Source organism: Narcine bancroftii, chromosome 5 (assembly GCF_036971445.1).
Source record: "Narcine bancroftii isolate sNarBan1 chromosome 5, sNarBan1.hap1, whole genome shotgun sequence".
In the NCBI taxonomy this organism is placed as follows: Eukaryota; Metazoa; Chordata; class Chondrichthyes; order Torpediniformes; family Narcinidae; genus Narcine; species Narcine bancroftii.
This window is the reverse complement of record NC_091473.1, coordinates 234,993,972-235,020,317: the sequence shown is the minus strand read 5'-3', so window position 1 is coordinate 235,020,317 and position 26,346 is coordinate 234,993,972. Positions and strand designations below refer to the sequence as shown.

The window sequence follows — 26,346 nt, the reverse complement described above, 5'->3', positions numbered from 1 at the left end:
TGGCAGGAGGTTGTGGTCCCAATATCTATTGAATGTATTGATAATTTTATTTATTTTCCAAAGATAAATGTGAACATTTTACATGAATAGTACCAAAGAGCACTGAAAATAAATATTTAGAAAATTGGTGTTCTGGTGACTGGATGAGGAGTAGTAATTGTTAAACTGAAATAATTTTATAGGCTTAAAACGTGGAGGCATTCAAACCGTGGAGTTTCATAAAATTATAGTGGTTTCAGAATAATGAACTCCACTGAATCTGAATGCAGTTATTTATGTGGCTTTTTTTTACTTGGAACCTGCCAGTAATTTTGCCAGGTGTTAGTCATGATTGTAAAATCTGAGGTGCTGCTGTGATTATAGATGGTCATTAAGGGATTAGTTGATGGAATTTATGAACTACTTAGCAGTGTACACCTGCAAAAATGTTCTTTGCATGAGTTTTATGCCTGTGTTAATTATCAACTTGAGAGCAAAGTTTTTGGAAAATTAGATTCACTTTTCCATTTCATGGACACCACCAACTATCAAGTTCTAACTCCAATCCAGCCCTATCTGTATCCATTAACACATAAGTGGTTAATCTACCAATATGATTTTTTTTTCTCCCAGTTCCAGTCTGGATTTTTGTTTGCAGTTTTCTGAAAGCATGCAACTGTATTACAATTCAATGGACATCAAATCTAATTCAGATGTGAAACCATTACATAAAAGGAAGATTTACAGCATGTAAATACAATGATTATAGGGTTCCACAGGTTGAAACACTTCGCAAATATATGAAGATTTTGTATGAACGTTGTCTTGTATATTTAGGAAAAAAAGGATGATTATTTTATCACTTATGGTGTCATGGTTCTCTCAGAACATGACCTCTGGACTATTGGACCTCTGGATAGTCCAGTAAAGAATCATTGAGGTCTACCAATTATCCCACTTGCTTTCAGAAACTCAAGAATTTCTGCAAAATGGTAACACAGGCTTCGAGGATAAAAACTATGTGGGGAAAACAACCATTTGTAGTGTAGAGAAAAATGTTATAAATTGTGAATCACCACAAACTGGATGATTTGAGTCATTCCATGGAGAAATATAAAGATTTGTTCTCTGACACCCTCAGGATTTTCCTGAAATAGTGACATTTTCATTGTTGGAACAGATTACATTTTCCACAGATTATTGGGGCTGGTATTTATCAATCTCTTTAATGACAATTCTTATACTCATCCTATCATTCAAACTAGAAGCCTAAAGAGAAGGCGATCAAGTAAACATTGCTGATTGGACCCAGAGCACTACTCTTCACATTATATTTTGAACCATTAGCTCAATACATCAGGTATAATGAGAATATCAGGGGAATTACTATTAAAGGGACATAGCATAAATTGGCCTGTTATACAGATGACATTTTGATATATTTAGGCAACCAACATCTTCTTTACTTAAATTGATGTAATCCTTTGAACTATTTGGATACATGATTAACATAGATAAAACTCAATTACTCTCATGTAACTATCGCCCACCAAGATAAATTGAAAGTAGATATCTCTGGGCATGGCAAACAGAGTTTGTTAAATCTTTGGGCATTATTATGTCAAAAGATTTGACAAAATTATTAGAATGCAATTATTTGCCTATATATATTGGGAAGATATTATAAGTGGGAACCTAATTCCTTTTTAAAAAATCTCTGTTCAAGGATTGAATCCATTAAAACCCCGACTATTATATCTTTTTTGGACCCCACTGATAGAGATTAACCAAAATTATTCAATAAATGGGATAAAATGTTATCAAGTTAAAAGGCCTAGAGTTCATCTCAAAACTTTGCAATTAGCCAAGGAAAAGGAAGGATGGCACCTAACTTCTCTTAAAGATTATTATTTTGCAGCACAATTGAGAGCTGTGATATGCTGGTGTAACCCAACATATAGACAATTTTGGCTGATGACAACTTAGAAAGATATATAAATAATATAGGTAAAATGGACTCTTAAAATATGGAAAACTACTATAAAAGAATATAAAATAAAGGGAGATATTGCAATTCTTAAATGACTCGGATTTCACACTGAATAAATCGGATGCTAGATTTAAAGACTGGATAGCTAAAGAGGTAACAGTTCTTTGTAATATAAAGAAAGAAGGAATCTTGTTCAGTTTTGAAATGCTTAAAGAGAAACACATTAGAAAAACAATGGCATTTGCAGATGTGACATTATGTTAAAAGGAGAGTTAAAAAAGTAACCAAGGCAAGTACATGTTTGATAGTGTTATGTCTCAAACCAAGCAACAACAGCAGATGCAATTCCAAAGAGTTAAGTTTTAACTCTACATTTATTAATGACTATTAACAATATAATGCCTTAACACAATTAACCACACTATAAGTAGTACATATACAGATATTATATATTAATAAATAGTGCATATGTGGAAAATGCGGAAAAACCCAGACTTTTACAGTCTGTGCCCAAAATTCAAAAAAAAAAGGAAAAATCCCACAAAACCCCAGGTCAGTCAGACAAGTAAGTCGGTTCAAAAAACATAGTCCAGAGAATTCAATCTCAAAGTTCTATGCCCAAGTTCAGTTCTTTAAATGATAACAAAGGATGTCGCATTGAACATTGGAGAGAGAATTGACTGATGTTAGGTTGCAGTAAACTTATGAATCCTCACTTATGAGGCATTGAGTTTCACACAGCTCTCCAGCTGCCCTCTGCCGCTCTTTGCTTCACAGCTGGTTCCTCCTTTTGTTCTTGACGAACCGAGAAATTAACGAGTCAGCACTCAGCTGTACTGCATGTTGCATAGAGTTCATAGCAGAAATCCATTCTTTATAAAATTCCAGTCACCAGTCCAAAAGGTCAGTCCATGGTCCATTGCATTAGAATTGTTTAGAAAAGCATATAATTCAGATAATTGTAGTAAAATAATTTCAAGTGTATATAAGGGTCTGTCAAATCTTAAAACACACTCGAGTTCATACATTAAAACAAAATGGGAAAAGGAAGGAGGGAGAACTATATCTGAGGAAGAATGGACAATAATATGGATGAATCAATGGAAGTGACCAGTTCACAGAAATGGAGAGAGTTTGTGTGGAAAAACCTGATAAGATACTTTATTACACCCTCTCAGAAATCCTATTATGGCAGAAACCTCCCTCTTTGATGGAGGTATTGTGGAAATCAAAATACAAACCTTTACCATATTTTTGGAACTGCCCTGTTATCAAAGATTCTTCTTTCTTTGGCTTGGCTTCGCGGACGAAGATTTATGGAGGGGGTAAAAAGTCCACGTCAGCTGCAGGCTCGTTTGTGGCTGACCAGTCCGATGCGGGACAGGCAGACACGGTTGCAGCGGTTGCAGGGGAAAATTGGTTGGTTGGGGTTGGGTGTTGGGTTTTTCCTCCTTTGCCTTTTGTCAGTGAGGTGGGCTCTGCGGTCTTCTTCAAAGGAGATTGCTGCCCGCCAAACTGTGAGGCGCCAAGATGCACGGTTTGAGGCGTTATCAGCCCACTGGCGGTGGTCAATGTGGCAGGCACCAAGAGATTTCTTTAGGCAGTCCTTGTACCTTTTCTTTGGTGCACCTCTGTCACGGTGGCCAGTGGAGAGCTGTGTACGGCCCATCACCCCAAGTCCAAAGCCCGCTGCGCAGCTCAGACGGCAAAGTCCTCCTCAGCGACAAGATCTCCATCCTCAACCGATGGTCAGAACACATCCAATCTCTTTTCAGTGCCAACCGCTCAGTCCAAGATTCCGCCCTGCTCCAGCTCCCTCAACAGCCCCTAAGGCTAGAGCTGGATGACGTTCTCACCCTGGATGAGACATATAAGGCAATCGAACAACTGAAAAGTGGCAAAGCAGCAGGTATGGATGGAATCCCCCCCAGAGGTCTGGAAGGCTGGCGGCAAAACTCTGCATGCCAAACTGCATGAGTTTTTCAAGCTTTGTTGGGACCAAGGAAAACTGCCTCAGGATCTTCGTGATGCCACCATCATCACCCTGTACAAAAACAAAGGCGAGAAATCAGACTGCTCAAACTACAGGGGAATCACGTTGCTCTCCATTGCAGGCAAAATCTTCGCTAGGATTCTACTAAATAGAATAATACCTAGTGTCGCCGAGAATATTCTCCCAGAATCACAGTGCGGCTTTCGCGCAAACAGAGGAACTACTGACATGGTCTTTGCCCTCAGACAGCTCCAAGAAAAGTGCAGAGAACAAAACAAAGGACTCTACATCACCTTTGTTGACCTCACCAAAACCTTCGACACCGTGAGCAGGAAAGGGCTTTGGCAAATACTGGAGCGCATCGGATGTCCCCCAAAGTTCCTCAACATGATTATCCAACTGCACGAAAACCAACAAGGTCGGGTCAGATACAGCAATGAGCTCTCTGAACCCTTCTCCATTAACAATGGCGTGAAGCAAGGCTGTGTTCTCGCACCAACCCTCTTTTCAATCTTCTTCAGCATGATGCTGAACCAAGCCAAGAAAGACCCCAACAATGAAGACGCTGTTTACATCCGGTACCGCACGGATGGCAGTCTCTTCAATCTGAGGCGCCTGCAAGCTCACACCAAGACACAAGAGAAACTATCAAAGATTATTGGAGTGGAATACACAATGCCCTACAAGACATTTTGGGTATATACCTCAAGGATGGTGGAAAAGAGATAAATATTTAATGAAAGTACTGCTAATGGCTGGTTAAAAAAAAAGTTCTTACCAGGAAATGATTATCATATGACAGCCCAACTTTATTATTATAAATTATAATGGTCATTTTTAAAATGGAAAAGATAACAACATCTGTTAATCATAAATTGGAACAATTTGCTTCATGCTGTGGAAAAATAGTTTAACTACATAATACTTCATGGACCTCATCCTATCCTTACAAATCAATGATTATGTTGTTAAAAAAAATCACTCTCAACATGTACATAGTTTTCTTTTTTCTCTTGTTCTGTCTTTCCTCTTCTCTGTATAAGTGTATAACTTAGTTAAATATTATGTTGGCAATATGAATAGATATATATGTATATCTGAGATATATCTTATGAAAATGTTTCTTTAAATTTCAATAAAAATGAATTAAAAAAAGGAAAGTTCCTCCAAGTTAGTGACCCCTGAGGACATAAATTTGCTCACCATCTCCATCTCTGAACCCTAATGATTTCTGGATCATATACCTCTCATTTTTCCTTCCTGACGTCAACAATCAGCTCCTTAGGTTTGGTGACATTGAATGTGACGTTGTTGTTCGCGCACCATTTAGACAAGTTTTCAATCTCCCTCCTATATGCTGACTTATCACCCCTTTTAATACAAAGCACTACTGTGGTATCGTCAGTGAATTTGTAGATGGTGCTGTTGTTGTACTGAGCCACACAGGCGTCAGTGTGTAATGAGTAGAGCAGGGAGCTAAAATCAGTATCTCTGCTACTGATAGAGATTGTGGAGGAGATGTTCTTACCAATCGTTACTGATTGTGGTCTAGAGATTAGGAAATCCAGGATCCAATTACACAGTGGGGTGTTCAGTCCCAGGTCTTGGAGTTTACTGATCAATTTGGAGGGGACGATGGTGTTGAATGCCGAATTGGAACAGATTCATGTCATCACTCAGGAGTTGATGTGCTTCAACATCATCCTTCCAAAACACTTCATCACTAGGTGTCCTCATGTGCTTGTCCTCCTGGATGGTTAAAGTATTGAGCACAGAAAGTAAATGAAATGGAGACAAAAATATCAATGACTAAAGAGTGAGAGAAAGATGGAATTAAAAGGCCACCTATCTGAAGTCAGGCTCTCACTTGTACATGAGACCTCATGATATGCAAATTATTTTTCTATTTCTTGTAATCTTTCATGACATCTCTGTCTTGTAACCATGTTCAGCACACCAAGCATTGGCAAAATATTCTTCACAGTAAAAAGTGTTTTGTTTAATTTCCTTTTTCATTTGCAAGATGTGGTCATTGCAGGGAAAAAATTAATTAATTGCACATTTCTATAGTCCTTCCAATTGGCAGAAGCAGCCTTCTGAAACACCTGCATTCTCTCCAGTCGTGGTTCCAGGATTTTGATCAAGGAGCTGAATGTTTAGGATGTAGATGAGGTACAAATGAAGTTGGCTGCTTTATTTTGGAAGGTGTTGAGTTCTTCAGTATTCTTCAGACACTACTTCCATGTGCATGCAGATGGAGGACGAACATCAGACAGCCATGCGATGTGTGTTACACGAGGAAGAAGACACAACCTCTAACCAACAGGCTATCAGGAAAGCAAATGGAATATTGACTTTCATTGTTCGAGGGATTGAGTTTAGGAGCCGGGAGGTAATGCTGCAATTGTACAAGGTACTGGTGAAGCAGCATTTGGATTTCCGCATGCGCTTCTGGTCTCCTTCTCTAGATTGATTCCAGAGAAGAGAGAGTTAGACGATGAGGAGAGATTGAATTGTCTGGGAATGTACTCACTGAGATTCAGAAGAATGAGAGGGGATCTCATAGATGAGGAGGGAACGAGGAGGCAGAGCCTCAAGATCCAAGGTAGTAAATTTAGGATGGGGATGAGGATGAACTGCTTTACCAGAGGGTGGTGAATCTATGGCATTCTCTGTCCATAGAAGCAGTGAAGTGGATCTCAGTAAACATATTTAAGACAAGATTGGAAAGATTTTTTGGAGAGTAGGGGAAAACGCAGGTAGCTGGAGGTGATCCTATCATCAGAACAGCCATGATCTTATTGAATGGCAGAGCAGTCTCGACGGCCCGGATGGCCGTCTCCTGCTCCTATTTCTTATGTTCTGATGACTTGTCAGTATCAAGCGGAGGTGGTTGGATTCTTTGAGATCCCCACCATCATTTTCTCAAGGGAGTTACAGATGAGCAATAAATGCCGGTCATGACAGCACTGCCTTTATCAGATAAATGAATTGTGTGGCGAATCCAGTGATGAGGCTTAGCTAAAGATGTGGCTAATTCTGCAAAGTAAGCCAGGATATTGCCTGGTCACATAGGCTTGGCTACAGTCAAAGCTGTCAACTGTCTCTTGATATTACATAGAGGGAGTAAAACTGATTTGTTTGTGTGGAGGTGAGGAGCCAGGAACAAAGTTGAAATTGAGATTTCATCCACTTGCAAGTTTGGAGTGACAGTTGCAAATTCTTCAGCCTTCTCCGTAACACACATCCTGGTCCTTAAGCACCATTGAAAATATGAAGGCTCTCAGAGCATCCTCTTCCTAACCTATTAATCACCCTCTTTCCTCTTATCAAATTGATCTTGTCAGCCTTAGTACTCTTATCAAACCAACTTGAGTTTCATGCAGCAATAAATTCAGACCTTGGTATACATCCCCCCAACCACCAAGAAAAGAAACCTTGATACTGAAGAGCATAATGGAAGAAGCAGATGGAAGTCACAGCAAAGAGAGGAATGCAATCAGTTACAAAGTTTGACACACAAAGGTGTTGGGAAGCACAGCAGGTCACGCAGCATCTATAGAAAGCAAAGGCAAACCAACTTTGTCAAACATTGGTTACCCTTTTCTTCTTATAGATGCTGTATAACCTGCTGAGTTTCTCCAAATGTTTTCAGCATTGCACGACAACCACAGTGTCTGCAGAAGGTCCCGTTTAGCAAGGTGTTCTCTTCCAGACCTTGTTATGTGAGATAATGTTTCTGCCAGCCACTTGCCTGTGCCCATTTTCCATACATGTGTAAGAGATTGAGGGATGCACATAATTGTATTGGTCACATCTACTGCAGAGTTAGAACAATGGTGTCTGACCAGGTCTCTCACTGCCTTTGGAAACTGACTATTGCTATTCGGTTACAGATTTGGAGGAGCAGGCAATTCTGAAGCAAACATTCAGTTGTTTTGAATTTGGATTGTGGAAAAACCTGGTTTTGCCCCACCCACACTGCACTGACCATCAACCGTCCAGTAGCACTAAATCAACTTTAATCCTATTGTTACAAGATCAAACAAGCAACCACAAAGAAGGCATATCGCACAGGGGTAAAGATGAACAATTACCTTCAAATTTTAATTCAAAATCTCCCCTTTCATAACAATGCCCACTGGTTACTATGCAAATTTGTAACAGTGTAAAACTAATAAATTTCCCAGCCTAAATATAACATATGTAATTAAAGTCTAAGTTATATTTCCAACCAGCCCACAGAAAAACTTAGACAAAAAATAAACACAAAACACACAAGAGTCACAAAACTTTGATCTCAACTGAAGCAAAGATCATAAACAAAATTCAGTTTGTTTGGTAAACTGAAGCCAAAAGATCTTTGAGAGAGAGAGAGAGCACAAAATTTGAAGTTGTCTTGTGTTGCTTGCAGAGAGGAGAACCACTGGCTTGGTCCAGATCCTTCTGGCTGTCTTCAGAATGTTCATCCCTTTTTGAAATCCCAACATTCTAAACTTTCCTCCAGACCATGACTCATACTCTGGACCTCCTTCTACTCCACAGCACCCCTAGTGGTGGTTTATCGTCCAAGTCCAGAAATTTTTAGATAATTTTTCTGCAGATGCTCAGTCCATCTCCCACTCTCTCAGCAGTCCTCCTTCACCTTGGCTCTCTAAGACAAACTGTCACTTTTTAACATAAAACCATACAACACTTAGGCCAATACACAACACAGAACTCTGTAACACTATTCTCCCTGTATTCTATCAACTTCCTCCAAATTAATTCTACCACTCACTTGCTTACCAGAGCAGTGACTAATTAACAAGCCAAGCTAGAGGAAACCCGAGCACAAAGATGAAATCCGTGTAGTCATAGAGAGAACATGCAAACTCCATAAAGGCAGCACCTGAAGTCATGATCGATCCTGGATCTCTGTGGTAAGGCTACAGCTGTATGTGCTATGCCCCGTCCTCCAAATGAAACTTTAAATAAAGATACAATCTCTTCTCACAGGGAGAATAAAAGATTCCCTGGCACTATTTTGAAGAAGCACAGGACTGCTGTCCTAACCAATTGATCCCTCAAATAGATTATCTGTTTATTATTTTCAGTTTGACTTTATTGCATGATAACCCTTTGCAAACAGAACATCACCGGACTATTAAATACATCCAGAAAAGACATGACATTCATCATATTAATGCGAGGTTTACTATAAATATTGCATATCCTGGTAAGTGTTTCCACCATATTCTGTTATTTTTCTAAAAGACTGACAAGGTCAAGAAAAAACTCTTTAAATGTATCTCCCTTCCACAGGAGTGCACTTCTCTGCTTCTCTCCAATGTGAACACTTGTACAATGCAACAATGAAAAAAAAAATTTGCTGATCTTTAATTCTGAAGAAGTCATAGCAGAGTATATTATCACCATGGTTACAGAAATACTTGCCCATAGATCACAGTCTAATGTGCTGCCTTTAGTTTAGAAAACAGCTTCTCTTGTAATATTGAGAAGTACTGTGATTTCAATCGGTAGGGTGAAAATTAGATGTTTAAAATGTGCCCAAGACTTGCTATATCTCAGTAGGTCATGTTTACATCTCAGATCCCAATGGTACTCTATGTCATTATAGACCACTTTGGTGAAAACCAAAATGGATTAATTTAAAGGCATCTGTACTTTATATGATTCTTTTACTTACTTCATTTGTGATTTTTTTTGCAATAATAGTTCCCAATGATAATCTTCTAGTCTAAAGTCTGCCGTCCAAAATAGTCCCTGATGGAGAATTGCTCTTTCAGCTGAGATTTGTGTCTTGTTGAGTGCAATTCTAAAAAGATGCAAAAATCTGCTTACATCTTACACCTGTGGTTCTCAACCTTTTTTTTCTTGAGAAAGCCCATACAATCAGGGGGATAAAGACCAGACTCAACTCAGCACTGCAATGAATTGACCCGAGATCACTGGCACTCTGAGACCCTATTTGCTGCTCCACTGGTCCATCTTTGACCACAAGGCCATTAGTCAGTGGCAAGCTTTGTAGATCTGCAGACTCTGAGAGATGAGGACTCGATGAACACAGTGGGGTTGTTCCAGGAGCAGACTATCCAGGTCATCTGGTGAATGCTTCATCACCAGGGCTCACAAACAAATATCAGGTCTGGCTGGAGGTGAGAGGAGCCCACTTAGGCAGATCCTTCCTGTACAACTGGAATACCACCCACAACGCACCTTGTCCCCGAGCTGACTGTGGTGTATTTTTGACGGTTGCCCACGTCTTTGCAGAATGCAGATTTGCTAAGAGTTCGGAGAAGGATGAAAATGTTCATCTCCAGCAGCAGCGATACAGAGGATTCCTTGATTTATGGGCTGTTCCCAGGGATGCATAGAGTCAAATATGCAGAACAGCTGGATATCTGACTCGATGGCCCAAGTGGCCTACTTCTGTTCCATTATCTTGTGATCTGGTGAACTCAGTGACTGATGCACTTCAGTCTGCCTGAAACCTGTTGGTCATTCAGCACATGAAGATGTCAATGCGGGACTGCTGTTGACTGGCACATTCCAGGCTGCAGAAGTAAGTGCTGAGGAATGCGCTGAGGTTTGATGCAGACAACACGAGAGCGCTGTCGGAAAGGACCATAGTCGAGAATCCTTCTGTCCTTGTGTTACTGGGCATTGAGGGGCTGAGTCCGAGGCGAGAGGGGAGAGTAACATCCAGGTGCCACAGTGATGGCAATGGTGTAATTAGAGAATGTATGTAACAGTGTACAGTGATGTAAATGTATTTGAATGGTTTTCCTTTTGTAAAGAATTTTTTTGTGAATAAAGTCTATTTTTGTTAAAAACTCATAGAGTTCCCAACTAGAGAGAATGGAACGCTAGATCTCCTATTGAGGTAGATAACAAAGGTGTAAATAAGGGAACACTTTGGATTTAGAAATTGTAATGCCATTAGTTTCAAGATAAATATGGAAACATAGAGGTCTGGTCATAAGGCTGAGATTTTAAATTGTTGAATGGAATATTTTGATGGTATCAGAAAGGATCTGGCAGTGTGGATTGGACAGATTGTTTTCTTGCAAGCATGTACATGATAAGTGGGAGGCCTTCAAAAGTGAAATTTTGAGATTACAGTTTGTATTTTTCTATTAGAATAAAAACCAAGATGAACAGGTATAGGGAACCTTGGTTTTTGAGAGATATTGAAGCCCTAGTTAAAGAAGACAAAATGGGTGCATAACAGATGTAGCAACAAGGAACTAATGAGGTATTTGAGGAGTACAAGACAGCAAATAAAACACACAAGAAAGGAACCAGGTGGGCTAAAATAAGAAATTACATTGTTCTGGCAGACAAAGTGATGGAAAATCCCAAGGGCTTCCACAGATATATTAAGAGCAAAAGAAAAGCAAGGGTGAAAAATTGTCCTTTTGTAGTTCAGTGTGATCTTCTATGTATGGAGCTAAAAAAGATAGGAGGGATTCTTAAAAGGAAGTTTTGTATCTGCATTTCTTCCCGAGATGGACACTAACTATAGATGCCAGTCAAAACAGCAATGATGTCATGAACACATTACAGAGGTGGAGGTGCCTGCTATCTTGATGCAAATAAGTGTGGATAATTTCTGAGGGCCTGACAAGATGTTCTCACTGAAGGCTTGTGCAGAAAATGCAGGGACCCTAACAGAAATATTTAAAACATTCTAAGGGACCAGAGGATTGGAGGATAATTGACATTTTTCCATTGTCTAAAAAAAATCCAAATAATCCAGGAAATTGTAAGCCTGATATCAGTAGTGGGCAAGTTACCAGAAGATATTTTAAAAGACCAATTATATAAATATTTGGGTAGACAGGGATTGATTAGGGATAGTCAACATGGCTTTGTGCATGGTAGGTCATGTCAAAACAATCTTACAATGTTTACCAGGAAAGTTGATGAAGGAAAGGCCATAGAAGTTGTTGACCCTCTGACAGGGTCCCACATGGGAGGTTGGTCAAGAAAGTTCAGTTTCTTGGTATTCAGGAAGAGGTAGTAAATTGGATGAGAATTTGGCTTTGCAGATGTCATTTAGATTAGGAATGTAGTGTACAACGAGGAAACCTTACAGAGCTTGTAATGGTATCTGGACCAGCTGGAAATGTGGGCTGCAAAATGACCGATGGAATTTAATGTGGAGAAGTTTGAGGTGTTGCACTTTGGGTAGGACTTGCATAGTAAATGGTAAGGGACTGTGTAGTGCATTAGAATAAATGCATCTTGGAATACAGATACATAATTCTTTGAAAGTGGTGCTACAGGTCGATAGGCTTGTAAAGAGATCTTTTGGCACATCGACCTTTATAAAGTATTGATACAGAGGTTTGGATGTGATGTTGAAGTTGCAGAAGACATTGGTAAGGCCAAGTTTTGAGTTTTAGTTACCTACCTACAGGAAAAATATCAATAAGTTTGAAAGAGTCTGGAGAAAATTTACAAGGATGTTACTGCGATTTGAAGAACTGAATTATAGGGAAAGGTTTAAGAGGTTTGGATTTTATTCCCTGGACTGTCAGAGAATGAAGGGAGATTTAATAGAGGTATGCAAAATGATGAAGGATATGGATCGATAAATGCAATCAGACTTTTGTTTCCCATCGAGATTGGGTGAGGCAAGAATTAGAGGACGTAGATTAAGTGTGAAAGTTGAAATATTTAAAGGTTCCATTATTGTCATGTAATACTATCTTTAGAAAACTTGTTCACTCAGAAGATGATAAATTTGGAATGAGCTGCTAGTGCAATTGTTGGGTGCAGTTTCAATTTCAAACTTTAATAGGTTTGGAGAGGTATGTGAATGGGTGAAGTACGGGCTCTAGCTTGGGTGCAGGTCAATGATGCTAGGTGGAATAATAGTTTGGCATGAACTACATCGACCTAAGGGCCTCTGTGCTGCAGTGTTTTATGGTTCCATGGTAACCTGAAAGCCAATGTCCTTTATTGCATTTGCCATTTTATTTATGTTACTGCCAACCTGGATGATTTGTCATAGGCAGAGCTCAATGCAGAACTTTTTTATTGGCAGCAGTATTTAATACAACGATGCATCAATGTCTCATCATATGTTGCACAACATTTTTTAAATGTACCCTGTACTGATATAAATTCATCCTGAAAGAGTGACATTGGACAAACCGATAAGATCCATAGTTTCAGTTAAATATAAAAGAATTGTATCATACACATTTGTGGCAACTTATTCATTGACTCTGTCGTTGCTCTGTAATTTTAAGAAATAGGAAGTATCTCACATACAAATATAAAAATTAACTAATGTGAAGCACCTTTACTACAAGTATATTGTCAGACACATTTGCCTGGTTTGCGTGGTGCACTGAGGTAGCAGTGAGCAAGCACAAACTCGGAAAAGACTGTACAACAGACTTTATTCCAGTAAAAGTCTCAACACTAGTTCAAGCCTTGGTGGCTCCCCGTGCGACTGGCTCAGGAGGGGCCGGCTCAGGTTTATATTTAGGTCAGCTGATTGGCAGCCAGCCAGGTGGAGTTAACCCCTTAGGTGGTCTATTCAGGTTAGCTGATTGACAGCCAGCCAGGTAGACTCAGCCCCTTAGGTGGTCTTCCTGCAGGTACGGAGATCGCCCCCTGCAGTAGGCTGGTGGTCGTATCACCACATTCACCCCCTTCTTAAAATTAAGCCCTGGGGTGGGGTGGGGGGTTGTAAAAAAGGTGCTGGGTTATATTTACAAATTCAGGCAGTCCAGCGGCTGTTGGAGTATCTGGGATCGTCACAGGGTTGGCTTCTGATCAAAGGTTGGTAAGGGCATGGTTGTCTGAGGGTTCGCTGGGTCTGGCATAGCCGTGGCGGACGTCGGTGTGGGAAGAGTGGTGTCTTTCTGTATGTCTGTCTGTGGGGCATGGCCCCATAGGTCTGGTCCACTAGGAGTGGGGCCCACTGGAGGCGCAGAGGGAGGAGGTCAGCCCCTGGATCCAGTTCATGCCTTGGTGACTGGCTCAGGTTTATAATCAGATTGACTGATTGACAGCCAGCCAGCCAGGTGGAGTCAGCCCCTTAGGTGATCTTCCTGCAGGTACAGAGATCGCCCCCTTGCATTAGGTTGGTAATTGTATCACCACAGTTTGGATATTTCCGATTTATGTATCTGTGAAATATTGGAATCGAACTCCAATTTATCTGCACTCCAACTTTTTGACAAAATACTTCAAACTTGCGTGATTAATGCTTTGGAAGCTATCAGGGAATGATGTTCAGATTTGTAACAGGAAATCATTTTGACAATGCAGTGTGAAGCTGTAATGGATTTTTGATGTTTTCTGGATGCATCATTAGTGGAAACAATAGTTGCTCTAAATGAAAAGCAAAACAAAATCTGAATTTCCACTTCAGAAAGTACATTTATAGGAAATTAATGCTGTTATCCAGATGACTGTCCACATTTACAGAATTCCCTTGCTCGAGTATCTTAAATTCTGTGTTTAAGAGTCAGTGAGCTCCGCAACATTGAAATAGGCTCTTGGAACCAACTCATCCATACGGACCAAGTTCATAGTATGATTGAATTTCTCATTCAGATGGAAGGGGAAATAGTTAGATCTAAAACGAATATATAATGCTTAAACAGGGGTGACTACCATTGGAAGAGGGAGGAATTGGGCAGAGTGGACTGGGAGCACAGACTAATTGATGAAACAGTTGAGGAACAGTGGAACATTTTCAAATAAATATTTTGTAATGCTCAACAAAAATATATTCCGGTCAGGAAAAAGGGCAGCAAGGGAGGGAAAAAATCAACCGTGGTTAACAAAGGAAATAAAGGAGAGTATAAAATTGAAGGCGCAGGTGTACAAAGCTGCAAAGGGCAGTGGGAAACTGGAAGATTGGGATAATTTTAAGAGACAACAAGGGGTTACAAAGCGGGTAATAAGAAATGGGAAAAATTATTATGAAAGTAAATTGGCACAAAATATAAAAACAGAAAGCAAAAAATTTTATAAATATATGAAACGGAAGAGGGTGGCCAGAGTTAACATAGGACCCTTGGAGGATGAGAAAGGAAAACTGGTAGCAAAAAATGAGGAAATGGCTGAGGCATTGAACAAATATTTTGTGTCAGTCTTCACGGTAGAAGACACATCCAGCATGCCCAAGTGCGGAGTTAAGGATGTGAATGTTGGGGAGGGCCTTGATAAAATAGTTGTTACAAAGGAAGTAGTGATGGAAAAACTAATGGGACTAAAGCCAGACAAATCACCTGGTCCTGATGATATGCGTCCAAGGGTTCTGAAGGAAATGACAGAAGTTATAGTTGATGCATTGGTGTTCATATACCAAAATTCCTTGGATTCTGGGCAGGTCCCGGCAGAATGGAAGATAGCAAATATCACGCCACTTTTTAAGAAGGGATGTAGGCAGAAGACTGGAAATTAGCTTGGCGTCTGTAGTTGGAAAAATGCTTGAAGCCGTCATTAAAGATGAAATAGTGAAACTTTTGGAACGTAAGGGTTCAATCAGGCAGATGCAGCGTGGTTTTAGAAAGGGAAGATCTTGTTTGACAAACTTGTTAGGATTCCTTGAGGATATAATAGGTGCGTTGGATAGAGGGGAACAGGTTGATGGTGTATATTTGGATTTCCAGAAAGCGTTTGATAAGGTGCCGCACAAGAGACTTATCAGTAAGTTACAGGAAAGTGGAGTCCAGGGAAGTATATTGGCCTGGATTGAAAATTAGTTGTCTGACAGGAGGCAGAGAATCGGGATAAGTGGGAGTTTTTCAGGTTGGCAGAGAGTAGTAAGTGGGATGCCGCAGGGGTCGGTGCGAGGCCCACAACTGTTCATCATTTACAATGATGACTTGGAGGAGGGGACAAAATGTGGTGTAGCCAAGTTTGCGGATGACACCAAATTGAGTGGAAGAGCAAATTATAATGAGGATGTGGAGAGTCTGCAGAGGGACATAGTTAAGCTGGATGAGTGGGCAATGGTCTGGCAGATGGAGTACAATGTTAGTAAGTGTGAGGTTATCCACTTTGGCAAGAAAAATAAAAGAGCTGAATAGTATTTAAAGGGTGAAAAACTGAAGCATGCTGTTGTTCAGAGGGACTTGGGTGTGCTTGTGCATGAATCGCAAAAAGTTAGGTTGCAGGTGCAGCAGGTTATTAAGAAGGCAAATAGAATGTTGGCCTTCATCGCTAGAGGAATTGAATTCAGGAGTAGGGAGGTAATGTTGGAACTGTATAAGGTACTGGTGAGACCGCACCTGGAGTACTGTGTCCAATTCTGGTCTCCATATTTGAGGAAGGATATACTGGCTTTGGAGACAGTCCAGAGGAGGTTTACTAGGTTGATCCCTGGGATGAAGGGGTATTTGCTCGAGTTCAGAAGAATGAGAGGAGATCATATAGAAACATATAGGATTACGGAGGGTATGGATAGAATAGCCGTAGGAAGGTTCTTTGAGCTGGCCGGGGAAACTAAAACGAGAGGACACAGTCTCAAGATTCGGGGGAGTAGATTTAGGACAGAGATGAGGAAAAATAGTTTTTCCCAGAGAGTAGTGAATGTTTGGAATTCTCGAACCAGGGAAATGGTTGAGGCTGCTTCATTAGACATATTCAAAATTCGGATAGATAAATTTTTACATGATAGAGGAATTAGGGGATATGGGGAGAAGGCAGGTAGGTGGAGTTAGGTCATAAATTAGATCAGCCATGATCTTATTGAATGGCGGAGCAGGCTCGATGGGCCATTTTTGGCCTACTCCTGTTCCTACTTCCTATGTTCCTATGTTCCAACCAAGCTTATGTGCCTTTGGCCAATTTCCCCTCTAAGACATTCCGATCAATGTTGTAATTATACCCACATTTATTTCTTGTTCTGGCAACCAATTCCATGTACTAACTACCTTCTGAGTGAAAAAAATATGGTCAACTTAAAATCTTTCTCCTCTAACCTTAAACCTGTGCTGCCTTGTCTTAGATTCTCCTATCCTAAAGAAAAGTATGTGACCATTCACTTTATCATTGCCCCTCATGATTGTACAATCTTTAAAAAGGCCATGTTTGCACCAAAGAAAACAAATCTTAGCATATCCGGTCTCTCCTTATAACTCAAACCCTCCAGTGCTGGTAATACCAGAATGAATCATTTCCATATTGTTACGGTGCAAACCAGCAGCAATAGAAATTCATCTAGAGACTCTTATTATTTTCTTTTCTTTTAAAACAATATATTTATTTATAACTACTACTAATATAACATCTTAATTAAATTTTCCCCAACTATGTGTGAATGTGTGTGTGATACCCAAACGATTACAGCTTAGGTACAATTCTGGAAAGTCATTCCCAAAGTTCAGTCTTAGAAATCCTGTTTTGAAACTCAGACTTTTAAATGGATGTGCAGAAGTAATCACGAAGGAGGAGGAAGAGGCTGAGTGACTGGACTGCTGAAAACTCACGAATCCTTGTCAAGTTTCTTGCTGAGAAATATCCTTTCAGACGAACAGTTGTCACAACTCCCCTTGACCTTGCATAAGGGAAATGAAACAAGTGACTTCCACGATGCTTCCAAAACCCAGGTACAGATTAGTTGAAATGACCATCACCTTGTGCTCATCAGATAAAGCAACCATTGTTCTTTCTCTTCCTACAGAGTATCAACTTTGGGTATATCCTACACTTGACGGTGCCATCCAGTCTCTCCACAACTGTGAATGGTTGTAGCCTGTAAAAACCCTTAAGGTGACAGTCACACTAAATGAAATAGGTCCTCTTAATAATATCCTTTCCATCAATGGCATCCATCATTTATTTGTTCAACCAGAACTGTAGACAATATCCAAATGTAATCTCACCAACTTCCTTTGGAGCAGTAACTTGAAATCTCAACTCTTCTGTTCAGTGCCCTGACCAATGAAAACAAGAGAGCCAAATGTCTTCTTCACCACCCTGCCCACCTGATCCACCATTTTTAGGGAACTATGCACTTAAGAATCGCACCAACTGTATTTTCATCTACATTGTTAATATGCAGCTTACGCAACAGCTTCAATCTGGATGGCAGACCACTAGTCTTCAGTCTCCAGTCTTATTAACAACTCTGCACAAGCACCCTACCATGAAGCTAAGTTTGTATCGAATTGGCTACGTGACCATGGATCCCATGTGATCTAATTTCCTGGACCATCCGATCATGCTGGCCTTATCAAAGGCCTTGCTGAACTCAAGGCTCTGCTCTTTTCAGTCCTCTTGGTGACTTCTTCAAAAATCTCAAACAAATTCACAAATGATGATTTCCAACATTCTCACTAAATGTGAGAATATGCCTGCAAGGGTCTGAATAAAAGGGTAGGAGGTGGGAAGGGGGGTGGCAAAGCAGGAGATGATGGGTGGAGAAAGGAGGGAGGGGACAGCAGCAATGAGGGGGAGGGGAGGTGGTAGGGATTTGTGGGCGAAAGAACTGGAAGGACAGGAAAGGCAAGCAGTTTTAATGGGAAGCAGTAAAGTCGATGTTCATGCCATGTGGCTAGTGGGTACCCAGCCGGAAAGTAAGGTGGTGTTCCTCCAATCTGCAGTGGTCAGGGTGGGACAGTACAACACTTAATGTTAAAGTGTGAGGCTGCATGTGTGCAACCCCTTGGGGAGGTTGCTAACTAGTACTTTCCAATTGCTCAACTTGAGTAATATTACTAGATAACTTTGACCTTAAGATCTGTAGGATGGCTTTGCTGCAGAAAACTTATGTGTGAAAACAGGATGAATTAATTGCAGCTGAAGCAATTACAAATAAAGATCTCAGTGTAGATCCAAAATCCACAGCTGTACTTTTACACGCACATATGTAAAATGGCTTGTCACTGAGAGTTACATTAGATATTTTCTGCGTTACACAAGAATAGGTTCTGTCCAGATTACTGAAGGTTGGACCAGGCTCCATAGCTCAGTGGTTAGAACACTGGTCTTGTCAATCAGCGGTTGTGTTTGTTCCTCGCTTGGGGGTCATTTCTCTGAGGGGTGTTGGACTCTCTCTCTTCCTTACGATAGACAAAGTTCAAGAATTCATGTACGTTACATTCTAATTATAGTATTACATGACCAAGATGGATCTTTTAGCCTTTAAGCCCACTTGAGGTGCACAATAACAAACACTGACAACAGCAGGAATGACAACCTAGTTTTAATTGTCCAGTCAATTCTCTACAGCAGTGATTTTGAAACTGCCCCCTAAACTCACATTCCATCTTAATCAATCTCTATGCCATGATTGCTTAAGGTGATATGTGAGTGGAAAGAAAAAGTTTGAAAACCGCTGTTTTAATTGTACCTCATTGACTTGTTATGTGCGTGGCTTCATAACTCCAAGGGAAATGGGCCAATGACAATTTTTTTTCTCAACCAAAATATTTCAATAACAATTGGGTCGAGAGCAATGGTTCTCAACTTTCCCTTCCCATTCACATCCCACCTTAAGCAATCCCTTACTAATCACAGAACACTTATGGCAAAGGGATTGGTTAAAGTGGAATGTGAGTTTAGGGAGTCGGTTTGAAAATCACTGCTCTCGAGTAATCCCAGGAACAGGTTGGAGGAGTAATTTTTACAGGCAGTGATAATGCATTTCACACCCTTACATCTCTCTCTCACACATTCTCTTTACCTCTTGATCTTAAACTATCTACACAACTTTATCCCTTTTTCTCTCTCTCTCTCTCCCTCTCTCTCTTCATCAATTTATCACTTTGTCAGTTGAACATTGGCTAGCCTCTCTTATCTCAGATACCATATCAGCAAAGCTGCCTTTGCAGATGGGCCAAGAGGATCAGTTTCTTTGATCCAAATAAATATTAGCACTCAAGATATTAAATCAGTAAGTGGCAGATATTCTTAGTCATTACAATGTTGCCTGAGGCAAAGTTGCCAAAGCGCTTTAATGGTTTAGATTTTTGATCTTTCTAGATTTAGATTTCAGATTAAATTTAAGATTTATTGTCAGTGTACATACAGAACATCACATACAACTCTGAGATTCTTTTTCCTGTGGGCGAGGCAGAATTGCCACTTACTGATAGTGCAAAATAAAACTGCGCACAATATATACACGTAAACAAATAAAGAAGTACAAACATAAAATGAATGTAAATAAACAGTGCAATGCAGAGTTTCTCTCTCTCCTCTCCCCTTCTTCCCTTTTCCCGCTCTCACCCTTTGTCCCTCTCCCTCTCTCTATATCTTTGTGTCGTACCCTTTATCTTGCCATGTATACATGTGCTCCCAATCTCTCTCTCACTCTGTCTAATCATTTCCCATATCACTACCTGGTTTCCTCTTGTCAACACTGCATTTCTGCACATGTAAAATTTAATCCAGTCTTTTGGATGGTATAATAAACTGAGATCTTACAATAGATTTCCTCATAGATATTTAGAGATAGAGCACGTTCTGGCCCATGAGCACTTGCTGCCCAATTACATCCAATTAACCTACAATCCCTATACATTTTTGAAGGCTGCAAGGAAACCAGAGCACCCAGTGGTGCAGAGATGGGAGAACAGGCAAACTCCTTACAGATGGGGCGGGATTCGAATGCGGGTCACTAATGCTATAACAGAATTGAGCTAGCCGCTACGCTAACCATGTCCTGCGAGATATGCAGTGGGTAGATTGGTTAATACATTTCCCCCTTAAGTATGCTTGACAAGATTGTGAGACATTCTCAAGTGGTAATAACTGCTGTATAATTGCAGGTTTTAATTAAATCACATGGAATCCACAGGCAGTTGGAAAGTTGGATCCAAAATGAGCTTGGTTGAGAGTTGTTCTCTTGATGAGATCGGTGATCTATTTTAAGTCAAATTCAAGTATAAATGGCAGGATCTTTGTGAACATTGATGCACAGAAGGATCTTGGTGTGCAAATCCATAGATCCGTGAAAGTAGCATACAGCATCCTTGCCTTCTTCAGTCAGGGCATTGAATATAAAAGTCATCTTGCAGCTGAGTAAAACTTTGGCTTGACCACACTTGGAAAATGGTGTGTCATTCTGCTCATCACATTAGAGGAAGGATGCAGAGGCTTTGGAGAGGGTGCAGAAGAGGTTCACTGGGATGATACTGGATTGAAATGTATTAGCCTGTAACGAGAGGTTGGAGAAACATTGATTGTTTTCTCTGGAGCATCAGAAGCTGAGGGAATGACCTGATGGATGTATATAAAATTATGAGAAGCATGGATGGAATAGATATTCTATTACCCAAAAATGAAAGGTTAAATAGAGGACACAGGTTAAATGTGAGAGGGAGAAGATTTAAAGAGGATGTGCAAGTTTCTTTACACATAGGTGCCAACAGAGTTGATTTTAATAGATGTGTTTATAGCAACAGGGATTTAGACAGATATAGACAGATGGGATTAGTTAGATTGGCCCTTTCCAGTGTGGTAATGTTCTATATCTGTCAGGATTCCTGCAAAGTTCAATTACTCATGGCATAATGTAATAGTCAGCATAAAACAAACCAAAATGTAGCACTGCTGATGGGAAATGGAAGTGAGCTGTCCTCTTTTGCTAAGATGCCAAGCAATAAGAGCTTCTTGTTTCTGTTTTTCTTCTTTTAGAAAAAATGATGGCTTGCTCAGGAACCTTGCCCTCCTGAGCGCAAGGAGAGATTAAAAAAGATATATATCTAATCTACTATCTTTACACTTTGAGTTGGTTAATGTTTAGGTTTCAACACAAATCAAGTTTATCGTCATCAGATTGTACAAGTACAACCTGTCAAAACAGCGTCAATATGATAAAGGAAAAGGAATTAGACAGAATATCAGTGTCAAAATCCCTGATTGGCCTGAATCTTGTTGGATCCAGCTGCTTGACTGCAGTTCATGATCATGGCTCTGCTAGGCACCCTCAAGTAGCTGATCCAAGATGCAGAGTGTTAATCTTGCTGCCCTCTGCACCAGTTGGGAGGTGGGGTCCCCATGATGAGACAATTCTGCAGAGGTAGTAGATAAGAACCTAAGAGTAAGGCATTAGATCCGTCAAGCCCGCTGCTCCATTTAATGAGATCATGGCTGATCTGATGATAGACTCATCTCCACCTACTTTCCTTTTCCCTATATCCCTCCTTAATTCCCCGATCATGTAAAAATCAATCCAACCTTGTCTTAAACATATTCACTGAGGTAACCTCCACTGCTTCAAAGAGGAGCAAATTCCATAGATTCACCACCCTCTGGGAAAAGCAGTTCCTTCTCATCTCCATCCTAAATGTACTACCTTGGAATTTGAGAGTGAACCGGAACCTGAATTGTGAAGAGACCAGACTCCAAGAAGCATTGACAGAAAACAAATAGGGAACCAAATGCAGCCTGGTGCTTTTCCCTTTTGTTAATGCCTGCAATTGAATCAAAGAATACTTAACTGTATTTTTTATTCAAATGCATTTTAAAACTATTATAAATAATACATACAAATATTTAAAAACCATTGAGACAAATTTATGTCCCCTATTTCTAGGCTGGGAATCAAGCTAGAGGGTTCAATCAGGTGCTTAATGTTGCCGCTTTTCTGATAATCCTTGGAGTTTTTGTTCGATGTATTTACCAATACCATTGATTACTGAACTGATTTTTCATTTGCAGATTGTTCATTGTAGCTACTCAGTAAATGCCACATTGTTCACAAACTGAGACTGGATTCCCATTCACCATTGTATATTGTAAATCCATAACCCTCTCCAAATAAGAGCAAGCTTAATCTTTTCTTTTCACCCTCCCGCTCCAGGTGGAATCTGTGTGGCCCAGTCATTGAAGATTCCTCGAGACCCAAAACGAGGAGAATTTGATAAAATTATCAAGCGTCTTCTGGAAACCCCTAATGCACGTGGAGTCATTCTATTTGCTAATGAAGATGACATCAGGTAAGTCTTGATACTGTAAATGAAAGATTTATAGATAAGGTTGTAAGGGGAACTGCATTTTGGCCTTCATAAATCAAAGTATTGAGAAGAGAAGTTAGGATTTTATTATAAAGTTGTACAAGGCATTGATGAGGCCAAATTTGATGTATTGTATGCGGTTTTGTCACTTAGCTACAGGAATTATATCAGTAAGACTGAAAGAGTTCAAAGAAGATTTACTAGGATGTTTCCCAGACTTCAGGTAAAGGTCAAACAGGTTAGGACTTTATTCCCTAGAGCAGAGAGGAATGAGAGGAGATTTGATTGAGGTATTTAAAATTATGGGTATAGACAGAATAAATATAGGTAGGGTTTCTCCACTGAGGGTAGGTGAGATACAAACCAGAGGAAACATTTAAGAGGAAAATTAGGGGGAACTTCTTCGCACAGAGAGTGGTGGGAATGTGGAACGAGTTGCAAGCTGAAGTGGTGAATGTGGGCTCAATTTTAACATTTAAAAAGAATTTGGACAGGTACATAGATGGGATGGGTATGGAGGTCTATAGATTGGGTTCAAATCAATGGATTTAAGCGGAATTATAATTTGGCACAGACTAGAAGGGCCAAAGGACCTGCTTCTGTGCTGTAATATTCTATGATTCTATCTGACCAGCTACATAGGAAGACTAAATTAAAAGAGAGATTCAGTTGAATTCAATCAATTGCATTGACCATGGGCATTTATTACAAGCAACAGAGTAGGTACCGGGCATAGGAAATAACAGAAAGAATGATGTGTATTATCTGTTGAAAACAAAAAAAAAACAAACTGAAGGTTAAAAATCTGAAATAAAAACAGTGAATGCTGACTAGAAATACTCAGTAGGGAAGCCAGCATCTGTGGAGAGAGGAGCAGAATTAGTATATCAGTGATAGAGTCATACAATGTGGAAACAGGCCCTTCTGCCCAATATGCCCACACCTACCAAAATGACCCACCCACACCAGTCCCACCTACCAGCATTTGGTCCGTATCCCTCTAAACGTTTCCTATCCATGCATTTGTCTATTTTTTTCTTAATTTTTCTTGCACTAGTATCCGTCCAACCACTTCTTTTGCCATGCTGTACCATACACTATGTAAAAAAAAAGTAACCCCTTAGACTCCTATTAATTCTATTTATTCTTGTCTTAAACCTGAGTCCTCTGGTTACCGACTTCCCCCCCAATTTGAGCAGAAGACTCTGTATTAATTTCTGTGACAGAACATAGAACATTACAGCACACTACAGGCCCTTTGGCCCACAATGTTGTGCTGACCTATATATACCTACCAAAAATAAAACTAAACCCTTCTTACCTCATACCCTCTATTTTTTCTTTCATTCCATTTTCCTGTGTAAGAATCTCTTAAATATCCCTTTGTTTCAACCTCCACCACTGCCCCTGGCAATGCACTCCTGGCACCCACACTCTCTGTATATAATAAAAAATGCTGTCTCCCTAAACTTTCCTCCCTTCACTTTGTACAGATGTCCTTTGGTGTTTGCTACTCCCGCCTGGGGTGACGGAGTACTGGCTGTCTTAACTATGCCTCTCATAATCTTGTAGACCTCCATGAAGTCATCACTCATCCTTCTTCACTCAAAAGAGCAAAGCCCTAGCTATGCTAACCTTACCTCATGAAACATATTTTCTAATCCAAGCAACAGCCTGGTAAATCTCCTCTGCATTCTCTCCATAGCTTCCAAATCCTTCCTGCAATGAGGTGAATAGAACTCTACACAATATTCTATGTGTGGTCTCATCAGAGATTAATAGAGCTGCAGCATTATCTCATGACTCCTGAACACCCTATTAATGAAGCCTTCTTAACTATCCTATCAATCTACACTGGAACCTTGGGAGACTATGGATTTAGACCCCAATATCTCTGTTCTTCCACACTGTTGTGCTTTCTACCATTAAACATGTACTCTGCCTTTATCTTTGACCTTTCATTTTATGAACATGAAGGATCCAGAGAGGGATGGAAAGGGTCAGTTGCAGCTCCGAGGATGGCTCATTAACCTTAAATATTTACCTTGCACTTTTTTCTGCAGTGGAAAAATGACCTCCTGGAAACTTTCAGCATTCTCTTCTTATTTAAAAAAAATCTATCATCCAAAGCATTCTCCTTTCTGTTTTTGCATCAACTCATCCATAGTGGAAAATTGTAGTAATTTAAAGCACAATAAGGAATCAACAGATCAATGTTTCATCTCTTGTTATGCTGCAAGAATTTGACGAAACATTCATTTAACCCCACATTGCTGCAGGTCAAATGCAAACCACATTCCATTCTGCAAAATGACAGTAAAACAATACAAAAGCTGTTTGATTCATCATTAAGATTTCCAAGGAGAAGTAATAATGTGATAGTCTGGTTCTGTTACGGACATTGACACTGATAGACCCTGGATGTTTGTTACCATCTGGGTCTGAATTGGCAATGCATAAATGCAAGCAAAGCAAAACAGAGATCCTGCCCTTGAAATGCACCACTCACGTGGACGTGGAGTCTTGACCGCTGTAATTGTCAGTTATTTCAATAGTTTTTCAATGTCTCTCTTGTTGAGACATTAAAATATGGACATGAAATAATTAATAACATATTAACAATTGAAGTTAATAAAAACACATGGAAATTGTTTAAAAAGATTAAGCTAAAGGGAGAGGGGGTGTCGTTAGTACTCGGTGGTGCACAGATGTTGGGGTCATGGCCACCTCTTGCTCTACTGACTTAGAGAAAATTTTGATTCAATGCTGACCCTTCTATCTACTCCGAGATTTCTCATCAGTGATTCTTACCAGATTTAATATCCCTCCTGATACTGATTACAAATAGGCCCTTGTGATGCTGCATGGCGTGGTCAGTAAGCAAGAAATGACCCTCCCCGCTGCACTACAAATCTTAGTCAGAGACTTGAACCAGGCCTGTCTCAAGAAAACCTTGCTCAACTACCACCAGTATGTAACCTTCTGCAGCAGAGGTCACATGATCACAGCCCAACCAGGACAAGGAAGGCCTACCGTTCTTTGCCGGATTATTTGGTGGTTTTCCTTCTGCCTTGTAATCAGTTGGAGGATTTACATGTGTTTATTTCAATGCAAGAAGTATCAGGAATAAGGGTGATGAACTTAGAGCATGGATTATTATGTGGAATTATGATATTTTGGCCATTATAGATCTTGCAAGGACAGGATTGGCTGATTTTGATGTTTTAAAATGGATAGGATGGGAGGTAAAAGAGGGGGAGGGGAGTCACATTACTAATCAGGGATAGCATCACAGCTGCAGAAAGAGAGGACATTGTGGAGAGATTTTCTGTTGAGTCAGTGTGGGTGGAGTCAGAAAGAGGAAGGGAGTAATCACTACATTGAGAGTATTCTATAAACCCCCAAATAGTCCTCGGGAGATTGAGGAGCAAAAAAAATTACTG

General features: G+C 40.1%; 1 protein-coding gene across 3 annotated transcripts in view; it reads left to right on the top strand.

The window, feature by feature from the left end:
- Positions 1-26,346, top strand: part of LOC138765048 (metabotropic glutamate receptor 4-like) — a 972,526-nt gene that overhangs the window by 441,093 nt on the left and 505,087 nt on the right. For all 3 annotated transcript variants that reach the window (XM_069941699.1, XM_069941700.1, XM_069941701.1), the window contains exon 4: positions 22,750-22,885. In XM_069941699.1, the coding sequence (XP_069797800.1) occupies positions 22,750-22,885 (136 nt within the window). The remainder of the gene's footprint in view (positions 1-22,749; positions 22,886-26,346) is intronic.